Raw genomic sequence first — 21,566 nt, 5'->3', positions numbered from 1 at the left:
ACTAAATCCTTCTTATTCTTAATGCATCTCTTATTAGAGCTTACACACCTATCATTCTACAAACCAAAATTAAGCAATCGATAAATATTTAAACAGTTCCTAATGCAAAAAATCAAAATAAAGGTTTCCAAATACCCACATCTGCTGTTAAAACAACTAATGGAATAAAAACCTGTCGTGTCCTGTTAATTTTATTCTATTTTGCTTCATTTGTATCTACATGCCCCCCCCCCCGGGTGAGAGTGTTCATGCAAAGGAAATGAAAGAATTGAGAAAAAGTAACGGATCAACCCATTCCACCACTCAAATAGAAGGATAAAAGTTTAAGAAAAAAATTGTTTTCATTCCTTCAAAACCAAGTGACAAAAGTTGAAACCTCGAGGGTCTATACTTTCTCAGTTTGTCTCTACACACATGTGTGCGCGACAAACGGAAAATCGCGAGGGCTTCGCAGCAAGACAAAACGAGAAGAGAAAATCGTGAAATAAATAAAACAGAAGGGCGGTTGCCGAAGCGGTGGCGAGAGGGCGGGGGGTGGGAGTGAGGAGAAAGGAGAGAGTTGAACCAAGAGGCAACAGCTCTCGCCATCCGCATTATTGGATCACGAGCCACCGGTGTACCCCACTCTTCATGTTTTATTTCGACATCTTCCTTATTTTTCTTTTGGCCTGCCGAGGGTCTCTTTTACTTGAATTTTTTGTTTTGCATTATTTCTGAGGTTTTTTAGAAATGCTGTTCTATTGGGATTCAATGGATACGAGATAGTGTAGAGACAGGGCAGTTGGTGGACGACCCCGGGACGTCCACCCCATCGTGGCCATATTGATTAGTTTTTTATTATAAACACTGTGCCAACATATCGTTCATAAAGTCGTAAATGTACACCTAGTAGAACACTTTCAGTGACAAATATTTGTAGAGGATTATACAATCGTACGTGTATTATATTTAATGGCGAAAAAATCGGAGTCTGTGGGGAATTGAAGAATTTGACTTTTAATGTAAATAACTGTTCTTAATTTGAATTTTGAATTTTCTGATGGGGATAGTTTATTTTTTACGAAGAATAAAAAACAAATTTCCATCATATTTTCTCGTTTTAAGATTCCACAATATTGTTATATGATTCAAAGAAAAATGTTTTAATGTAGGTCTGTCTGTGATAACAAATTTTGATCAATCGAAGCGTCTCGATGTAACTGAGACCTGACTAGATGTTTTTTTTGGAAATATGAAGTATGATTTTTGGTAATTTCACCCAAAAGATCCGACTGGATTTAAGTTGAGTCCGACTTGAATCAAGTGGACTCTACAACTTGATTCTGGCCAGTTCCCAGTAATCCAAACAGTCTCTACTTGATTCAGAACGACTCCCACTTGATTTAAGTAGATTCTAGGACTTGAATTAGGTCCGACTTGATTCAAGTCACAGAATCAACTTCAAGTGGGATCGGGTTCTCCCTAATAAATAAAGTAGATTCTGCGACTTAATTTAGATCAGATCCTACTTGAATCAAAGGGTTTCTGGAACTCGATGCAGTTTGGGTCCGACTTGAATCAAGCAGATTTTAGGACTTGATTCACGTCCGATCCTACATAATTCAAATAGACTCTGCGACTCGATTCAGTTCGACTGGGATCCAGTACACTGAGCCGAAACATCAGCTTTGCCGGAAAACTGTATGTTCCACGTAAGAATATCTGATGGAGTGGAACAAATTTACGTGAGGGAAATTAACCAACTTGATAGAAGGAAAGTGAATATCTTTCAGAAAAATTAAATTCATTATTTTTTATTTAATTAATTTATTAGTAATTACACTAAAAATAAATGTTTTCGTCTACACAATCGTCTACCTACTCCAATCACTGAATTCAACTCGTTCCAATATCCTTTTCCAACGCGAAACAATTAGAGAACATATTCTTTGAGCTGGAAATGGTTTCCAGCAATCCAAACAAAGTTTTTTTCCCCTTCCGACTTTTGCAAATACCAGAATTCCCATAGCTTTCGTCGATGTAAAAAAAAATGGGATCGTACCGTCGGTAGCAATGGTATAACGACCAATCAGGCAAATGGAAAGAGAGAGGTGGAAAAAAATCCCCCTTGTTTACAAAATAATCCAATGGTTATCCGGCCATTTTACTGTGACCTGAATCGACTAGGAATAAACCTTGTTTCTCGTATACACCAATTTATATTCATGCATCGAGAGTCTACCTGAAAAATTCGTTCTATTTTGAATGATGATTTTGTGTCATTGTGGCCGTTGTACGAGGGAGGATGGAATAGAGAGTGAGAGGCGAGGAATATTATTATTCGATACGATCCAAAGTAATTTTCTGATCGTTGATGCATAATTCATGGGTACCATTCGTTTGGCTCGCGTCCATTTTACGTTGGACTCCACATAGTAAAATAGCGAATGGAGGAGAATTGGTTTATGTACTAGTACAAATTCTGCAATTCGTGATACGGAAGTTGCATCGAAATTGGAGTTTAAACGACTTTTGAGAGGCTATAAAGAGGATAAGGGGGAGTGAGTTTAGTGGTTATTGCTTGGGGAAGATTTTTTTGAGGAAAATTTTGTGGAAGATAGTTGGGAATGGAAGGGCTGTTGACGTTACCAGTTATTCGTTTATCGTGAAAATATTGTGTCCTCTTGGAATATTTCATCTCATTCGTTTATATTTTCGGATTATCTCGAGATATTGGGTCGCGGAGGAGGGGAAATGGGATGGTTGGGCAGCTGGAGAAGGTTTCCGTCGGAAAATACCGTAAAAAAATCGATTTCCTTGAAGAACTGGTGAGATGGAACAGTAGGGGTTTTTCGGGGGAGAAAAGTATATTTTTGTTTCTGTTTCGAGATGTTGAGGGAGGACAGGATCAGTAGATGGAAAAATATATTGGGGTCAATATCGCGTTGTTTTGAGGGAATAGGAAAGCCTCAAGTGGGATTAGGGGAATGGAATTTTAGTCTGTCTTCGAAAGTGGGGAAATTAGTCGCAGATTTTAGTCCTAATGTCACGAAAAAACGAAATGGTTCGAGTACTTCTCGATTTGACTTTTGTAAATTTGTTGTGTGACTGCTCTACTTGATCAACCCGGATTTCGAGCTCTTGTGAGTAGAAAAGTGAATTATTTGAGAAAGAAAGGTGTCAAGTCGTTACCTACTTGATTCAAGTCGAATCAATGGATTGATTCACCCCGAAAAATACCTGTTCCAAGTAGTAGATGAATGCAAATCGAATTGATACTTCATCTGCGTTAAATTCATTCAAGTTGAATTGATACTTGATGCAACTTGCATTGAATCAAGTTGGAGAGTCTACTTGAATCAAATCTGGCGCGACCTGAATCAAGTCGGAGAATCTACTTAAATCAAGTAGAAAAAAATAATTGAATGAAGTCGCTGTATCAAGAAATCTTTTTCTTTCGATGTCAACGCTTCATTAATACACTATTGAAATGATTGAAATTTTCAATTATTTATTCATAATGTCATGAAAAATCGTTTCTTGTTATTGATCCTTAATTAAATAATACATAACTTTAGTAAAAGCTGTGGAAAACGATTATTGCTTTCTTTAAATATAAAAGCAGCATGATTATCTTTTCTGAAAAGTTAACAATTAAAACAGTGATCTATGGATGCAACCACTTATCAGACAGATTGAACTGCATAATAAATTAGGGGGCAGTTTCCCATTCTGATTCATCTAAATCGGGGGAAGGAAAATCCCCCAACAACATCGTTTTAAATTCTTCAATTTAATCCTCTGAGTTAACTTCATTCTCTCTCCCCAAACTTCTTACGCGTTTCGTCCAGCAGTATCTCAGTTGAAAAATATCACCGGTGAGAATAACATTCAACCAGTGGTCGGCAGGGGACCCTCCAGAGGAGTCAAATACACACAGACACACGTGAAAACTCTATAAACACAAATATAATATACACTTGAACACACGTACACTTGAGTTACAGTCCGAGAGAATTGCATTTTCTTCAGTTGTCTGTTTTTCCCACTGTTCCTCTTACCCATTCCCCCCACAATACTCGAGGAGAGATCGTCTTTGCTCGGTAAAAATTTATGATTGCTCCATGCACATATCCCCTTGTACACAACAATTCCCGAGGATTTAAAAAAAAAATGGAAAAAATAACAAAAAAATCAGGACATTTGTTCCACTCTCTAGCTATTTTTATTCATCCTCTCTTCATATTTCTCATACTCATTTATTTCACCGGGAATGCTTCATACATTATTTATCTCCCCGGGCATCTTTGACTCTCTTGAATTTCACGTACGATTCAAATGGACAACGGTAAGAGACCCTTCACAGGGTTAAATTCCAAACCGTCGGTCGTATATCAAAGTGAAGTTGAACATGGAATAGAAAAAGGTACTGGAGTATGCCAACTATGACCTATACTGCATCATGGTGCTCTCAGCGTCTTACCAGAGTGTATGAAGAAGATGGAGGACACGTCGGGAGTTTTCTTCGACTACTGAATAAAGAAGCTCTACTCTTTACTCTTTCGCGAAGAGATAAAAATCCCAGATTGATCCAAAAATAATCATTTTTTGAAAAGTTGAATTCAGAATAGGCCAAATATGACAAATTCAAGATCTTTTCAGACAGTAAAGATCAATCTTGTAGATGATGAAATCAAGGCGTTTTTATGCAATTCAGACTTGATGAGGTTATAAACCAAAATGACGTAGAGATTTTTCAGTAAAAAATCTGAATCAAGTGGATTTTGCGATTTGATTCAAACCGGGTTGGACTTGATTTAAGTCGATTCTGTAACTTGATTCAAATCGGATCCTACTTGATTCAAGTAGACTCTGCAACTTGATTAAATTCAAATTGCATCAAGTATCTATTTGACTTGAATCTGTTATCAATTTAACGCAAATCAAGTATTAATTCGATAACTTGATTAAAGTAGATCCCGCGGCTTGATTAAGGTCAAGTCCTGCCTATTCAACTAGATTTTTTGCGACTTGATTTAGGTCGAATTCTACTTGATTCAAGTAGACTCTGAAATTTGATTCAATTCAAGTTGCATCAAATATCAATTCAAATTGAATCAATTATCAATTTGACGCAGATAAGGTCTCAATCATAAAAATACTTGATTCCAGTACGAAAGGTACTTGATTCAAGTAGAAAAAATACTTGATTTAAGTTGAGATCTGCGTAAAATTGAATTGCTGACTTGAATCAATAATTTTTTGGGTGGTATGTAAAGAGTTAAAATTTTCGAATTAGCATATAATCACAGTTGGATAATTTTCATAACAATAACAAAATTTGTGTACGCACGTTGAACGTACAAACACATAAACCAAGTATGCTCATCTGTTGGCATCATAATAAATTCATAAAACCCCAAACAACAACCCTATTATTATGTATTCCATCCTGAAGGATTGACTATAAATAATGAAAAATGAAGCCATTACCATTACTCAAAACCGAGATAATTAAAAATTCATTTCATTTAAGGATTAATTACAAAAAGAAGAACGACAAGTGAACGAGAAGTGAACGATGGAAATTATTCATTTGCTTCACATTTTAGAGTCTACCGTTTTAATAATACAAATAATAATTCAGGATTTAATCTCATATCGTTTATTACGGTCTTGTATTATTTTGGCAACCGCAGAGTGAACTACATTCACCAAACAAAACCCCTCGGCTTATCACGAAGGAATACGTAAAGACCATTTTTATCGTGATAGCCCACGATGAAAACCCCCATCCAGATGTTAATGACGATTATTATTCTTTATTACGAGGGGACGAGAAATGGCACAACACAAGCGGAAATATTTTCACGTTAGAAGTCTATGTAAGAGGGTCACGATGGCAAGTCTACATAGATATAATCCCCGTGAATAATTACGTAAACTCGACCCCATTTTGAGTCATTTAAATATCATTTAACCACTTCAGCTATTCATGGAAGAGCTTCTCTCAGCAGTTCTAGAAAAATTCATTCATCTTTTATGAAGAGGAAAAATGCTGAAAAAGATAGCTCAACTCAATTTCACCCCGCAGTGATGAAAGAATTACGCAAAAAAAAAATATATGTCGAGTTGAAAGAACAACTTTGCAATTGAATTTTTATTCTAATGAAATGTGAGATGAAATTTTAGACTTGAAATTTGCCGGAGGGGTTTTCGGATTATTATTGAGAGAATTTTGGTACGTTTCCAACATCCTTGGTAGAGAGGAAATAATACATGGGTAAATGTGTAAAGCCCATGTATCCATGAATGGTAAAATATAGGTATTCCAGTTAGTAGGTTGTACCCAGTGACTTGGTGGATTTTCACAAGGTAGAACAATTACGACTCCATCCAGTTTCGTCGCTCCGTCGAGTACCTGAAATATGACTCGTGCATTGGTGCGAGAGCACACATATCCAGGAGGAAAAGGATACTGGATTAAAGTACGTAGCACTGTAATTATGCAGAACTCCAGTGGAAATTACTGTAAATAGTTATATGACTTTGCATATTTAAATTTCATTCATCTGGGCTGAGATGGATTTTACGAGGTGGTATATCGAGGAAATTGTTGGCAATTTGGACTTCAGGGATTGATCCACCCTTAAGAAAGTTCTACGATTCAAGTACATCGTGACTTTATTCAAGTATTTTTTCTGCTCGATGCAAGTACGAGGACTATGATCCAATCTATCTGAGTTTTCGACTCATTTTGAGTATAAAAAAATATTGTTTTATGAAAACTGGTGTCAAGTCGTCATTTACTTGTTTCAAGTAGACAAGGTACTTGATTCAAGTCAAGATCTGCTTGAAGTTGAACTGGCGACTTGATTCAAGTAGATCTCGACTTGAATCAAGTCACCAACTTGACTTGACATTTTGGCAGATACTCAATTCAAGTTGATGACACCTATTTAAAATTAGTAGATTTCCGACTTGATTCAATCCTACTAATATTAAGTAGAAGTCTTGGATTGAATCAAATAAATTGTATATTAAAAGAACAGTCCTCTGCCTCAACAATAATATTTTGTTTTCAACTTATAAAGTCATATATTTATTTTAATCAGACGGTTTGAAATATATGACATATATTATTCGTAATTTAATCGATTGATATAATATTAATTAATTAAAATGCTCCAGAAAATTTGTGAAAATATAATGAAAAATCACATTTCTACTGAAAAATTTGTAAGAAATCCACCTCTTGCAGATCAGTACTAGCGCACAAGTCGTTTGTCTTGAAACTCTGGACACTATTCTCACCGAGTTATTCCAAGAAATGTAGGAACGAATTGCTAAGTTATTCAAATTACGCAAAACTCTTACTCACTCTCTAATGTAAAATTTATATATTTCAACGAATATCGTAAACAGCGTTCGTTGTAACCTCCAACCACTGCCTGGATCGAGTTTCTAAACCTCTCCGAAATTTCCCCCCCAGAATTTCAATGTGCACTTGGTGCATACACGAGACTAAGAAAATTTGAAATTCCAATTTCTCTAAAGCCCCTGTTTTATTTTTAACATTTTTTTTCCCCGTGCATTCGTAGTGGGGAAAATTCTCAAGGAGGCTCATCCAGCCGAAAAAACCGACGATAAAAAAAGTAAAAAGACGGAAAAAGGGGAGCCGTTTCATGTCCTTGTAGAGCAAATCTTTCTCTTTTTACTCCGAGCCCTAAATATTCTTTCTCTGCCTCGTCTTTTGCCAGAATTTTTGAACTACTCGGGTGACGCAACCACCGAGTCTATTCAGCGGTTGAGGACGAGGGTTGAGAGATACCCGAGCTCGAGTAATGTCGACCGTGAAAACAACGAGGTAAAAGGGTGTAGTTGGGGTAGGTATAAGTATGATTCCGGGTCATTCATGTAGACATCGGGTCACTCGGTCGAGGAATCATCATCGATGTAGTATCAGGGTCAGAATATCGTTAATAAATAAGTACTCTTACCATTTGAATTATTTTTCATCGCTCACATAATTGTCGCATTATTGCCAAGTTCATGAGGTAGATGAGTAAATATTTCAAGAGTGCTAGACATTTTCATGTGAAAAGTGTTGTACAATTCTCACGCGTAATGCTTTTTGAGAATTTTATAAACAAAATCTGATATTTTTCAAATGGTTGTACGACTTTGTGAAACAGCCAAAGAAAAAAATGATCATTCAAGTAGTTGCGAACTTGATTCCAGTGTCTATTCGACTTTTTTCTTATTTTTGTGACTTGATTAATACAGATTTTGGACTTGTCGTAAACAGAAAATTAAATAAGTTGAAGAAGAAAAACCCAAGTTGTCACCTACTTGTTTCAAGTAGAATTCAATAGATTCATTCACTGCGAAATATGAATTTGTAAAATATAATGCCTTTATTCAAGTCAACAAAGTGCTTGATTCAAGCGAACAAATACTTGATCCAAGTCGAATTGATACTTGATCCAAAGCGAATAGATAATTGATTTAAAAAATCGAAGTCCCAGTGATACAAGCACACTGAAGAAAACTACTCTTTTATAAAGGTCAAGTATCCCCTTGAGTTGAATCAAGTATCAATTCCACTTGAATTGAGTCACATACGATCTGAATCAAGTCATTATAATGGCTTGCGCATTTATCAGTGAGACTTCATTCAAGTCTTCGATGCCATGTCATGTCAAGTCAAATTTGTCGACTTGATTTATAAACTTTTTTTGAGTGTGCAACGACTTTATTCAAGTCAAAAAATGTTTCATCCCAATCCAAAAACACGTCATTCAATTTAAGATACTTGATTCCAAAAATCTGCACGCAGAATAACGGTCTATTTGAATTGAATAAACTTTACTTGAATCAAACAAATCCTTTATTTCATTGCAATAAAGCATTTATTTGATTCAAATAAAGTTTATTTAATTAAAATATACCATTTTCCTGGGTGTAAGGTTTAGTGATAGAAGTACACTAAAAAAACTAGTTTTTCGTAAGGGTCAAGTACCTCCCCGACTTGAATCAAGTATTAATTCGACTTGAATCGCGTCGCAAAATCTACTTGCACCATTGATCCTTCATTGAACCCCTCAATAATGTCACGAAATAAGTCGATCCTTAACATGATTCAATTATACTCATATCAACCCAGCTTCATCAACCTAATCCGTGAATTGAAAAAAAATCAATTATCCCGCGTTAATCAACTACATTTCCATCAATTTCCATCATTCCCTTGAAATATACTTGAAGACATATCCAAACAGCCTGTGCACGTCAGCCCAGTGAGTTGTTGGGTACACCGAATAATTAACGAACCTTCTAAAACAATGCAAATCTAATTGTCGAATGATTATACGGTGTACAAGCGCCACCAGCACTCCAACGCCCTACACAGTGTCGAAGGCATTTCCCGTTTATCTATTCCACCGTACACAATTCCCATTGGGGATGAGTGCATGGATAGATAGACATTCAGGATGAAACGACGACGAGAGGTGATCGTGGATTACGAGGGGTTTGGGCAGGAGAGCGAGAGGGGAGGGGGTCAGCAAAGGGGTGAAGGTGAGGCATTGCTGGGAGGCACAGCGTCAGCGCTAAAAGCTAATGGACGGTCTGCTTGGTGCACTCTTCTCTTTGAAAGGTCTCTTGGTACTACTCACCGTCCCACTCTCAGCTAGTACTATTTTCTCGTTTCCCGCTCGGTGTAAAGAGCGAGTCTAAGGATTCAACGACACTCAATTGCCAACGTTGTCCAAGACACGAGTTATTCTCTTGTCCTGATTTGAAAGAGAAAATTTGATTTTTTTTTCTTTCCAAGTTAACGGAGTTTGCGAAGACAGTTGAAGTTCTAGGGAAGGGGGGAGTTGTCTGGAGATGGAATTGAATGTTTCAATCGGTGGAAATGGCTTCGGGTGAGAATGAATCCGATGTTACAGTGGTTTTCTTCATTGATTACGTTACCGTGATTGCCGAATTGAAGTTTTCTTCTTCACTAAAAGAAAAAAATCGTGATTCAAGTATTTTTTTACTTGATTCAAGTAGAGCTTGACTTGAACCAAGTAGAGATAAACTTGATTCAAGTCAAGCTGTAGCTGACTGGAATCTGATTCAGTAGAATTCGATTTGAGTCAAGTAGAAACATATTTACATAGTCATTCTAGTTGAATTTAATAGAAAAAAGTCAAGTCAAGCTGTAATTGAATCAAGTTGTTAACTTAATTTGACAATTTTTGGAGATACTTGATTCAAGTCGATTCAATCAAGTTCAAAGTAAATTCTCGACTTGATTCAATCCCACTCAGATCAAGTAATGCTACCGAATGACTCAAGTTTTTTTGTGATTTCATTCAAATTATGGAAAACCATTGTCCATCCATGTTGATATAAAATTGAACAGGTTGAAAAAATTATTCTCATTTCCTGGAAAATAATTTTTTTCCATATCCTTCAGTTATTCTTTCACTCTTCCATTTCTTCATTCTTTCATAATCATGAAAAATTTATAATTTCAAATATTACGTTGGATTCACAATTTTCATTTAATTTGTTTTCTCTTTGAACCCCCGTAAGCCTCACCTTTGAGGATAAAAGAACGTAATGTTTAATAAATGAGCGCATCAACATACTCAGAGGGCTCACCAAAGGCTCTTATTATAGTTACCTCTGTATTGTATTAAAAATAACGCGGAGTCGAGTTGAAAAAGGGACTCGAGAGATTTGCGCATTGGAATGAGCTCCTGGAAAGGAATAAACGTACCGCTTGTACAGCACATATACGTGAATTTGAGGGGAGAAAAACCCGGGGGTCTCTCACATTCTCCATCTCTCTGATAGTGAGATTCAAGTGTGGGTGGAAAAAAATATATATCGTACGCCCACACGCCAGGTGGGCGTTCGGTTGGTGGGTGGTACCGTTGCTTGAAGGGGATAAAAGCGCGCATTAACGAGACGACACATATTGATCCTAAAGGTGGACTGGACTATGACACGAGAACATTGAAAGGAAAATTATTTAGGGGTACACAAGTTATTTTTGATTGATAATATTGCGTTTTCTGGCTCGAGGAGATGATGGGATTTGATATTTTTTGAGTAAAGCTACATAAGTTGAAACAAACAAAATTGAGACTTAGAAGTCTCAAGTTGGAACTTGAATATGTATTAAGTTCAGACTTGAAAGTTTCATGTTAAGACATGAACGTTTTAAGTTTAGGCCTTACAAAGCCTCAAGCTGAAACTTAAAAGTTTCAAGTTTAGGTGAGACATGAAAATCTCAAGTTAAGACTTGAAAATCTGTATTCAGATTTTAGTCATTTTCAAGTTGAAACTTGAAAGTCTTAAGTTGACCTTTAAGTTAAGTCAAGGGTTGAAAGTTTTAAGTTAAGACTAAAACAGTTTCAACTTAAAACTTTGAACAGAAATTTTTTGAGACTTTTCAAAGTCTCAACTTGAAATTTTCAGAATTCAAGTTCAAAACTTAAAGCCCAACTTGATGCCCTTGGCGTTCAAATGAATATTTTTTGAAAATCTCTTCTTACGACATGAAAAACTTTGTTTGAAATTTCCAAAATCTTTGATCAAACATTTCGAAAAACTTGAATTAAGGTTTCCAAAAAATCTCAGTTTTGGACTTTTTAAATCTCAAAACGGTATTTTTCGGGGTGTTTGTTGTAATTATCACTGATTTTTTTTCCTCATTCACTTAAGCATGATCCCGAGAATAAAGCTGAGGGGATGAACCTAGTCTCATTAGAAACCCGGAGCAATTTCCGATGGAAAACACTATAATTGCATCTATTTGAGCTCGTTAGATCTCGACGTACAAGAGGATTTAATTCCCTCAGCAAAAAGTTTCCCCGTTTCCCGGTAACGATTGGGGCAGAATGGGCGGATGAATGGAGTATCTTGTTCAGTTCAACTTTCTATCCGTATAATTTTCATCAATCCTCAACTGGGAAGTGAATTCTCGGGAAAATAAAAATGATACTTATCTCTCCAACCGTTTATTTACCAACAAGAGTCGCTGAGGGGGCTCTGCAGGAGATGCACCGGGTTTGTCTCTCGTTCTGACAGACATCTCTCTTCGCAGCATTTTCATCGCTCGCCAAATATACGAAAGGAAAGAGTAAAATTTGTTTGTTTCCTCTAGCATTGCCCGGTGAATTGTCTCTGAATATTTATGTCCCTTGCTCTTGTCTTATCTTGAATATCATTGTGTATTATGGAAACGACAGGAGAATGAGTAAATCATGCAGAATTGCATGAAAAACCGAGGAAAAATATGGGAAATGTGAGGAGATACGCACGAACAGGAGCAATTTAAGATTATTTGGTTTTGAAATGTGGGATTCATTGCACGGGAGAAAACATTGTTTTGGATCTAAATCTTCTTTTGTCCCGCATCATATTGCTCCATGAACAATATTAGTTGTTAATGCTCTGGTTCGTCTCGGTTGTTGTTACATATCAATCACGATTTCAAGAGATGTTTATGATTTGGGGGAAAAAATGAAATTTCATGTTTCACTGAAAATTTTATGAAATTTCGCATCTCAACAGCAGAAAATACTTGATTTTTCAATAAAAATATTAATGTTTAATGAAAAATTACGGTGAACTTTCAGTTAATTAAACATCCAAGAATTACCACAAAACAATTGTTCATTCAAGTATATCGCAACTTGATTCAAGTAGGAAGATTATGATTTTATCTATCTGATTTTCTAACTCATTTGGATTTTAAAAAAAGATTGTTTTATGGAAACTTGTGTCAACCTGGAATCTACTTGATTCAAGTAGGAAAGGTATTTTATTCAAGTAGAAATGATACTTAATTCAAGTAGGAAAGATACTTGATTCAAGTCGAGTTCTCAAGTCGAACTCATATGAATTGTCATATCATAATCGAACTGAAATTCACAGTTTTTGTCAAAAATTTCTAATATTATTGGAAAAACGAAAACAACATTCATCCAATTATCGATTTGCGAAGTTCATTGTGATCAAAACAAAACTCATAGTCTCAAAATATTGGCCTCACAAATGAAAATTTTACTGTGACAAGAAAATTTTACTGATGTTCAATTAACGAAGGAAATTGGTTAAAATTAAAATAAATCTTCAAAACATCAAGTAAATGAATAAAGATGCGAAAGAAGAATATTCTATATCTCACATCGTTCTATATGTTCAATGGAGTGCAACCGCATTTACGTAAATATCCCGGACGAAACAAAATGATGAAATACGATATTTTCCATCCTTTCCACAATTAACATTGAATGTGACTTCAATTTATATTTCGATGAAGACCAGCATGATGAATTCCAGCGAATGGAAAAGAAGTGAAATGTAAAGATTTTTCCAGTTCATTTGTTTTCAATGCATATGGCTATCAAAATTTGGAATCAATTGATTGTCTGGACTCACCCTCAGGCGAAGGAAAAAATGCGAGCGAAGCGGGTTTTTTTTCTATTGCTCGATTCGGATTTTTTTGTTTCTTCTGGGATCGATTGGGTCGAGCGCACCAAGTTCATTAATTCAGAGTAAATGTGATTAGTTCTCGTCAGAGAGTAGCCAGAATTACGTTAATTCAATTTGAAACGATCAACGCTGGGTTCTGGAAGCGATTGGATAATACCAAAAGGTTGGAGCAATTAGTCTACTTCAGCCCAGATTTGGAATTTCTTATGAACAGGGGAACAGGGGATTCATTAACAAATTTGTAACAAGGGAAAAGGAATAATGCCTCATTATTTGTTTGAAGACATCCGATGGTCTCGTGCGGTAATCTTTTGGGATCTTTCATTGAAAAATGAAGGGAAAAATTAAATGAAAAAATGACAAATGAAATTCGGAGGGAATCCTGCGTCTGAATGATGAATCGCAAGACGACGAACGTAATGTGTTCATTAATTATTGAATCATCCTGGGAGTGAGTGATTTTTCAATGGAAAATTGTTTGAATACTTTGTCGTTCTTATTTCAGTATAGGCGGGACGCGCGCTTCGCGCGCTACCCCGCTTGAATGAGATCAATATGTCGTTATTTTTTAAATTCTAATTCTCCTGATTTTCACGTTTTACAACAAGAAATATCCTTTGAAATGGTATATGAATAGTTTCATTCACTTGATCAATAGTTATAGAAAACCCAAACGAAGCTGAATTTACAATAAACATAATGAAATTCAATTTTTGGATGAAAACTCCCATCTGTTAAGGATAATTAGCTTTAATCAAATAATTCAAGGGTCAATTTCAAGGTAATTTAATATATTTTCATCCGAGCATAAGACAGTACATGAATTTATGAAATGTGTCAATACATCAACTATAACTGGATTTCAATGAAAAATGTCTTTATCGCTGACGGAATCCGATTAAAAAAGATATATCGAATTCTGTCATAAAATCATTAAAAATAGGATTATAAAATTATAATTACGAAAATAATAAAATTCGATGATTAAATTCCGTGATTGAACTAATGACATTCCGCCAATTTCTCCGAAATCATAACAAATGAATTAATTTACGAAAAGTGGTCTGTTTCCGATCAAACCCCATATTTCGATTCATTAATTGACTAATTCAATGCCCCCACCATAAACCTCTTATCAATTAGTAATGAATGAGCCGCACCGAGTTTTCCGTATAACTAGGTCAATTAATAGTTGCATTTACGGTCTCCGTTATTCCATTCTTTCCAATCAACGGTAATTAATCACATTATCTTAACCTCGTGAACTTCTGTTTCTTCTCCCGTAAAATTCCAATTAATCCCCCGAAGTCATCAGCAATTATTTTCACTCGAAGTCAAATTCCAAAAATAATTGCAGCACTGTTTTCACTTAGCCCTTCTTCCTGCCCCATCACTAACGATCGTTTCCATTAAAATCAAAACTGGTTTTTCATTAATCATGCAGTTTAATATCATACGAATTACTTACAGCTGATTAAATTTTCTTTAAAAGCAGACGTGACACGACATTTCATCTGAAATTAACTTAATCTCCACCTGATTATTTAATTAACAAAATTGAATTTATGAAATTATTCAATAAAAGAAAAAAAAACTAAATTTTAATAAAGAATTTCATGACACAAGAGTGTTTTTATTACTGTTAGCATTTGGTTAAAAAAGACATTTCAAATTCTATCATAAAATCATTAAACATGTGATTATTTCCGCGAATAGTGAAATTTCACGATTGAACCAATGACATTCCGCCAATTTCCCCGAAATCATATGAATTAATGAATTAATTTACGAAAAGGGGTCTGTTTCCAATCAAACCCCACATTTCGAATAATTAATTGACTAATTCAATGCCCCCACCATAAACCTCTTATCAATTAGTAATGAATGAGCCGCACCGAGTTTTCCGTATAACTAGGTCAATTAATAGTTGCATTTACGGTCTCCGTTATTCCATTCTTTCCAATCAACGGCAATTAATCATATTATCTTAACCTCGTGGACTTCTGTTTCTTCTCCCGTAAAATTCAAATTAATCCCCCGAAGTCATCAGGAATTATTTTCACTCGAAGTCAAATTCCAAAAATAATTGCAGCAGTATTTTCACCCAGCCCTTTCCCCCGGTCCCATCACTAATTATCTCTCTCATTAAAATCCGAACCAGTTTTTTTTTTAAACCTCCAAATGAATGGAACAGATTAACGAGTATTCCCTGATGGATTTAAAATCGCCTTTAACCGTAGGAAATAACGAGTGTAGCTCGTAGTCCCCAGTGTTCATCGTTCCGTATGATCAAATCCCAACTAGATTTACCACCTTTCCATGCAACGTCACACCGAGTACAACCCACCCTATCCCTGCCCCTTCCTCGTCCTCCTACCCCATTCGTTTTCCCGCTCATAAACTAAACTCTCGTGCACAAACTCACCTCTTGTGATCAACTCGAGACGACGAAGCGAGAGTGAATGGAGGATTTAATGCATAAAATTGTGAATAACGGAGGGGAGGAAATATTTTTAGGGGATTTATTGTTCATTTTCATGATGAGTAATAAAAAATATCAAGGGCAGAGCCGTTTCATGCCGTTATTGGCGATTTAAGGCTGTTTTTGCTTCCGAATGGAACCTCTGTAACGCTGTTAGAATTTTCATGAAATTTCAGTCACAATGTCATTTGAATTTTCAATGTTGCGAGTTTGAATTCAATTTCAAATGAAAACATTCACTAAATTTCTCATTCATCTTGAAAATTCAAGAAAGTTGGGTTTTTCATGTCAAAAAATCATTGATTTTTCAATGAAAATTTGAATTTCCAAAGTCATCGTGAAAATTGAAGACCACATACCATTCAATTTTTAATAGACTGGAAATTCAGAGTAGTTATCGCCTGAATTTTTGAAATTTTCAATATTTTTCAGTGCCGTATGGACCTGAAAATCGAGAATTACTTGAATATTCAAGAAATTAACTGATTCGACAATGAAGAATTCTACAGAAATTTCATGTAACTCTGTCGTTGATAAAAATTTCAAATTTCAAATTTAAGTTTTGGATTTTTTGTGTATATGCGTACGCACACTGTTAAAACTTTTCGCGTGAATTTTCCGTACCAAATTCAGAAAATTTTTATCGTGTTTCACTGAAATTTCAGAAAAGCTTTTCATTGAAAAATCAAATATTCCATTGATTTTCTGTTCAAAAGATCTGGAAATCAATAAAATACTTGATTTTTCAGTTCAATTATTCTGTGAAAATTCAGGGAACGTTTTGAAAATTCATGTCATTTTGTTTCTGAATATTCATGTTCCACTGAAAATTCAATCAAGTTGTGAAATTTTTATTTCACTCCCACTGAAAACTCATGAATTCCGTGAATTCTACGTAAAACTTGAAATTTCATAACAATTTTTTCTATAAATCCGATTCAATGTTACTCCCATGAGATTTATTATAATATCTTCCATGAAATTTCAACAAATTTTCAACAGTATATCTAGAAGTAAATATAACGTAATCACGATGTCGATCGCAATTAAGGAATGTTGTGACGAGAGTGACAATTCATTTGCTGATAAACTCTGTCGTCAAGGATTATTTTGCTCCAACAATGTGCAGATACAATATGTGCTATGTGGCACACTTTGTTGACCACAATGAGAAATTCTCTATTGAAACGAGAATGCGGAGGCGGTTAGCTCGTATTGACGATGAAGGTCGCCCCATCAGGTGTTCATTCCAATTCTCGCTCTAATTATGATAAATACACAAAAAAAAGAAGCTTTATTTCGAGGCTTATGATCTCGAATTGAGATTTTCGAAAATCTCAAGTTAAAATTTTCACAGGTTTGAAATTAAAACTTTTAAAAGTCTCAAGTCCAGATTTTCACAAGTCTTAATTTTTTTTTATTGTTTAAAGTGCTTAAATCTACAGGATTTAAGTACTTTAAACAATAAAAAAAATTATTTACACTGTCAGTAATGTTCCATTAACTTAATCAAAATTTTTACACTTTTTACAATCTGCTTTTAGATATTTAATCTACTATTAACGAAAAATTGTGTAGTATTTTAAGGATTATTGCATTTGTTGTTTTTCAATAAGGGAGAAGTCTTAAGTTAAGACTTTCAGAACTTTACTTAATGAAAAATTTCAAGTTGAGTTCCGAAAGTCTTAACTTAAATTATTTCAAAAGTATATATAAAATAAGGTATTATATTTTTGGGTCCAACAATGTGTTTGATTACAAAAAATAATATTTATCATATTTCAGAGGTAACATTCAAGTGTCTCTCAGCACACTCAAACAAGTTATTTCATAAAACTCAAAGGGAATTGAAATTTAGAGTCTATTAAAGTCTTAAATTGAGAACTTGTAAAGTCTCAACATAAGACTTTGAAATTCGCCAATCAAAACCTTCACAAGTCTCAAATCAAGACGTTTAAAAATCCCATTTTGCAACATTTCAAATCTTAAAACGAGGTATCATAGTTTTTGAGTGTAACAATGTGTTGTCCAATTACAAAAAATAATATTTATTATACGTCAGGAATAGCATTCACGTATGCTCATCACACTCAAACAAGTTGTTTCATAAATTCTTTATTTGTCACTCACCAGCAACAGATGCAACGACAAACGTAGCAAGAGTCAGTGCTATGATCAGACGGTGTAGAATTCCCCTTCGCCTCATGTTTTTTCACAATTTCCTTTTTTGAGGACGGAATGGTCCGACCGAATTTCGGAGAATCACTTCATCGGATATGGAGGGGAAAAAATCGCGTTTTTCCCTCGATATATTCAATCTACAGAAAACGATTCAATATTTTCCACACAAATCATAACCAACATGAAACAAAAGTCACCTCTAATTGAATTATCCCAGAATCGTGGGAAAATCAGGGTAATAAATTCGGGATCTTAGAGCCACGGAGACTCGGGAATGCCTCGTGCTCCTTGAAATTCAATTTCCCTCCAATAATTTCAGTGGTGGAATAAAAAAAAATCCACACTGAATATAAAATATCCAATGAATTTCGATTTTTTTTATTTCCCTTTAAACTGCCTCACTGAAATCGCTGGTCAACCACTTTATGAGGGCACCACATTCCGTGGCTCTAAAATTCCACAAATTTTCCCCCACCCTTCCCCCCCCCCAATTTCCAATATCCTGAAATAATCCAATGTTCATTCGTCCAATAAATTCCCCTGAAACCCGAAACCCATTGAAACCAAATAAAATATCGTGAAAAAATCTTGAAAAAATACTTCATCGCAACCGAAAAATTCAATCGCCATTCAAATCAAAATAGACTTCTGCATTATCCCCGTGCTATTTTACTCGTTTTTAAGGTACAATTGTGGTTAATTATTCAATCGTTTCTAAGGTTTAAATATAGTAATCGAAATTTAAAAATACTAAAATAATTGATAATCTAAATTTCGAATTGATGGTGAATTCAATATTTACTAATATGGATCCGTAAAATTTCTATTAAATAAATAATATTGAATTTCTTATAAAAAGATTTTCGATTATGCAAATAATCGTCAATCTTCCTAACTAAATTACTGATTAATAAGTAATTCGGAATTTGAATGTTTAAATTGATGATTGCTTCAATAAATAAAATATAAGAGTGAGATTAACTAATTGAGTACTTGATAATTTAACGGTAATTAGAATTTATGGATATGCTTTCTATATAATTTTTAATAATATACAATATATAATATATAATATATAATTTTCTATATAATTTCTATATAATTTGTACCTTAAAAACATTTAAGGTTTGACCGAGTAAAATAGTCCCGGGATAATACAGAATATGAATCCAACAATGAGAAAAATTTCTGAATATGTAGACCATATTTACTTGAGAGAAATAAATTATGTTCAATCTCTTAAATCACAGAATATTTGCGCTTCACGAAACTCGAATAAATTCTCATTTATCACTACCATTCCGCGAAACATTGGAAGTGCACGAAAAAAATCGTGAAAACAGTAAATACGTGAAGGTTGCGACAAAATCGCATCAGAGTACACTGACAGAAATAATGAATGTTATCAAGAGGATTTTATTTGAACCAACTACCATTTGGTTGTTAATTTTCAAGTAAACATGACTTCATAGTTATCTCTTCTTGAGATACATTCGATTGGGAGAAATCGAAATTCTCTAGAATTGAAGTTCCTTTTATTTGCCGCAATAATGAGAGTATTTGATTCCTTTCTAGCCGAAAGTTTGCTAACTTCAGAAATTCGTTGGTTAACTCAAAAATCAAAATTATTCTCATGACTAAATACGTTGTTATCCCAATCAACACGATCATACGTTGTTCCAAGTTAATTATAATTGAAGTGAGCACTTCGTCTGTCGAATCAGGATGAATATTGTTACGCGGAAAAAGCTTTGAGATTGTAGTGAGATGTCGTTGAGTTGAAAGAAGTTTATATTTCTTGACTAAAAAAATCGCATTAGTTTACAATAACAGAATCACAGATTACGGCAATTCAACACAAACTTGGATATCACAAATTTCGTTCAATGTGATGTACGGAAAGCTCAATTTAAACATCGGCTTCATTCGAGAAAACAACATGCAATTCATTCCCCAATGTAATCATCTCCTAGGTACGAATTTTTTTATCAATTCATGAAAGTAGAAAATTTCTCGACTGCAGATTATATTAGGTTAAAAAAATAGAACTTTTCCATTTTTGTGGTGAACACATGTGACTTGACACCAAGGACTGTTTTATTTGCTTCAAGTAAATGTATCTCAAGAAGAAATAATTTATATTCACCGTAAGATCTTATTTATTTAAACTTGGTTCAAGTACATAATTCTTGTTCCAAGAAAGAAAATAATTTTTTCCATTAGTGTCCAAGAATATTTTTAAGCATGAGACCTTAAACGATTGAAGAAAAATCATCTCTCTCAAGTAAATATGGTTCACATATTAGAATTTTCCCCTCGGTGTATACCGGTACAAATAATATCTTTCAAAATAAACTTCACTGAACTCAAGAAAATTTTAAAAATGAATTTAAAAAAAAGCAGAAACTTTCTCGTACAAAATTTTTTATAATTTCTTTTTCATGTCGCTGATACCTTAGAAATGCGCGTGAGAATAATTCCGTGAATAACGACAGACGTATTAGACAGCTGGGCTCGCACCAAAGTGGCAGTCCGACGCGTACTGAGAATACCGAGTCACGACCGTAACGCGTGTAGCCGCGCGCAGGTATAGCAGACGAGAGGGTCCCCCTCCCCGTCACCCCCTGCCCCACGGGCAACCACCCACCGCCCGCCGAAACACCCCCTTTCATCCACCGATGTCGACGGCCTAGTGGGCTTGGAGTGTGCCTACAAATGGTTGTTACAATGTACCCGTTCAAAGCCTGTCACGTGTCAATTTAGCCATGGTAAATTCAATAACGAAGATATAATGGTAGAGCTCGATGAATAATTGATGGGAAAATAACATTCATTGGTTCGTCAACGGTTTTTTAAAAAATTGGGAATTAATTTGGGGGCAACAACGGCGGAACTGGAGGGGGGGGGGGGATTAATTATGATTGTCGTGTAGTATTTGGGGAGCGTAATAATCCGGTGGAGAGTGACAGCGGCGGTGAATTGAATTACGAGGAGTATTCCGATGGACGGAATTTCATGATGAAGATGTAATATTCATGACGTTTTGGGTAAAAATACACGAGTGTCAGGGGGTGTTTTGGGGGGCGGGATTGGCGAAGCCGAGAATATCTCGGCTTCCGGTTTGCATAAAAAAAATTGCTTGATTCAGGCCGGAGCTTGCAGGGGGTCTGGCAGGATTGAATTAAGGATATCCAGGGACTTTGGCTACTTTTTCTCCAGCGATATCAGTAGCAAAACGGTAAAACGAGTCATTTTTTAAAATTATTTATAAATATTAACCCTGTCATTGGGTTATTTACTCAGCACCACAGTCGCATCTCAGGCTTTCGACTATTCCTATTCGGTATAGAGATTTGTTCAGGTGATAACGGTCGGCACGGGTAAAACGAGTCAAGTCGACTGGGCTCTCAGCTTAGTTTTTGAA

General features: G+C 35.2%; 1 protein-coding gene across 1 annotated transcript in view; it reads right to left on the bottom strand.

Annotated features, from left to right (window-relative positions):
- The window catches only part of LOC107036043, a 96,762-nt gene extending 76,085 nt beyond the window's left edge, over positions 1-20,677 (bottom strand). The window contains exons 1-2 of the mRNA XM_015253764.1: positions 20,597-20,677; positions 18,092-18,279 (exon numbers count right to left, since the gene is read on the bottom strand). Coding sequence (XP_015109250.1) covers positions 18,092-18,167 — 76 coding nt within the window. The 5' untranslated portion in view covers positions 18,168-18,279; positions 20,597-20,677. The remainder of the gene's footprint in view (positions 1-18,091; positions 18,280-20,596) is intronic.
- Positions 20,678-21,566: the final 889 nt, after the last annotated feature.

This window comes from Diachasma alloeum, unplaced genomic scaffold (assembly GCF_001412515.2).
Source record: "Diachasma alloeum isolate Michigan unplaced genomic scaffold, Dall2.0 Dall_scaffold_00203, whole genome shotgun sequence".
NCBI lineage: Eukaryota > Metazoa > Arthropoda > Insecta > Hymenoptera > Braconidae > Diachasma > Diachasma alloeum.
The sequence above is the reverse complement of the archived record's forward strand: the minus strand, read 5'-3'. Positions and strand labels throughout refer to the sequence as shown.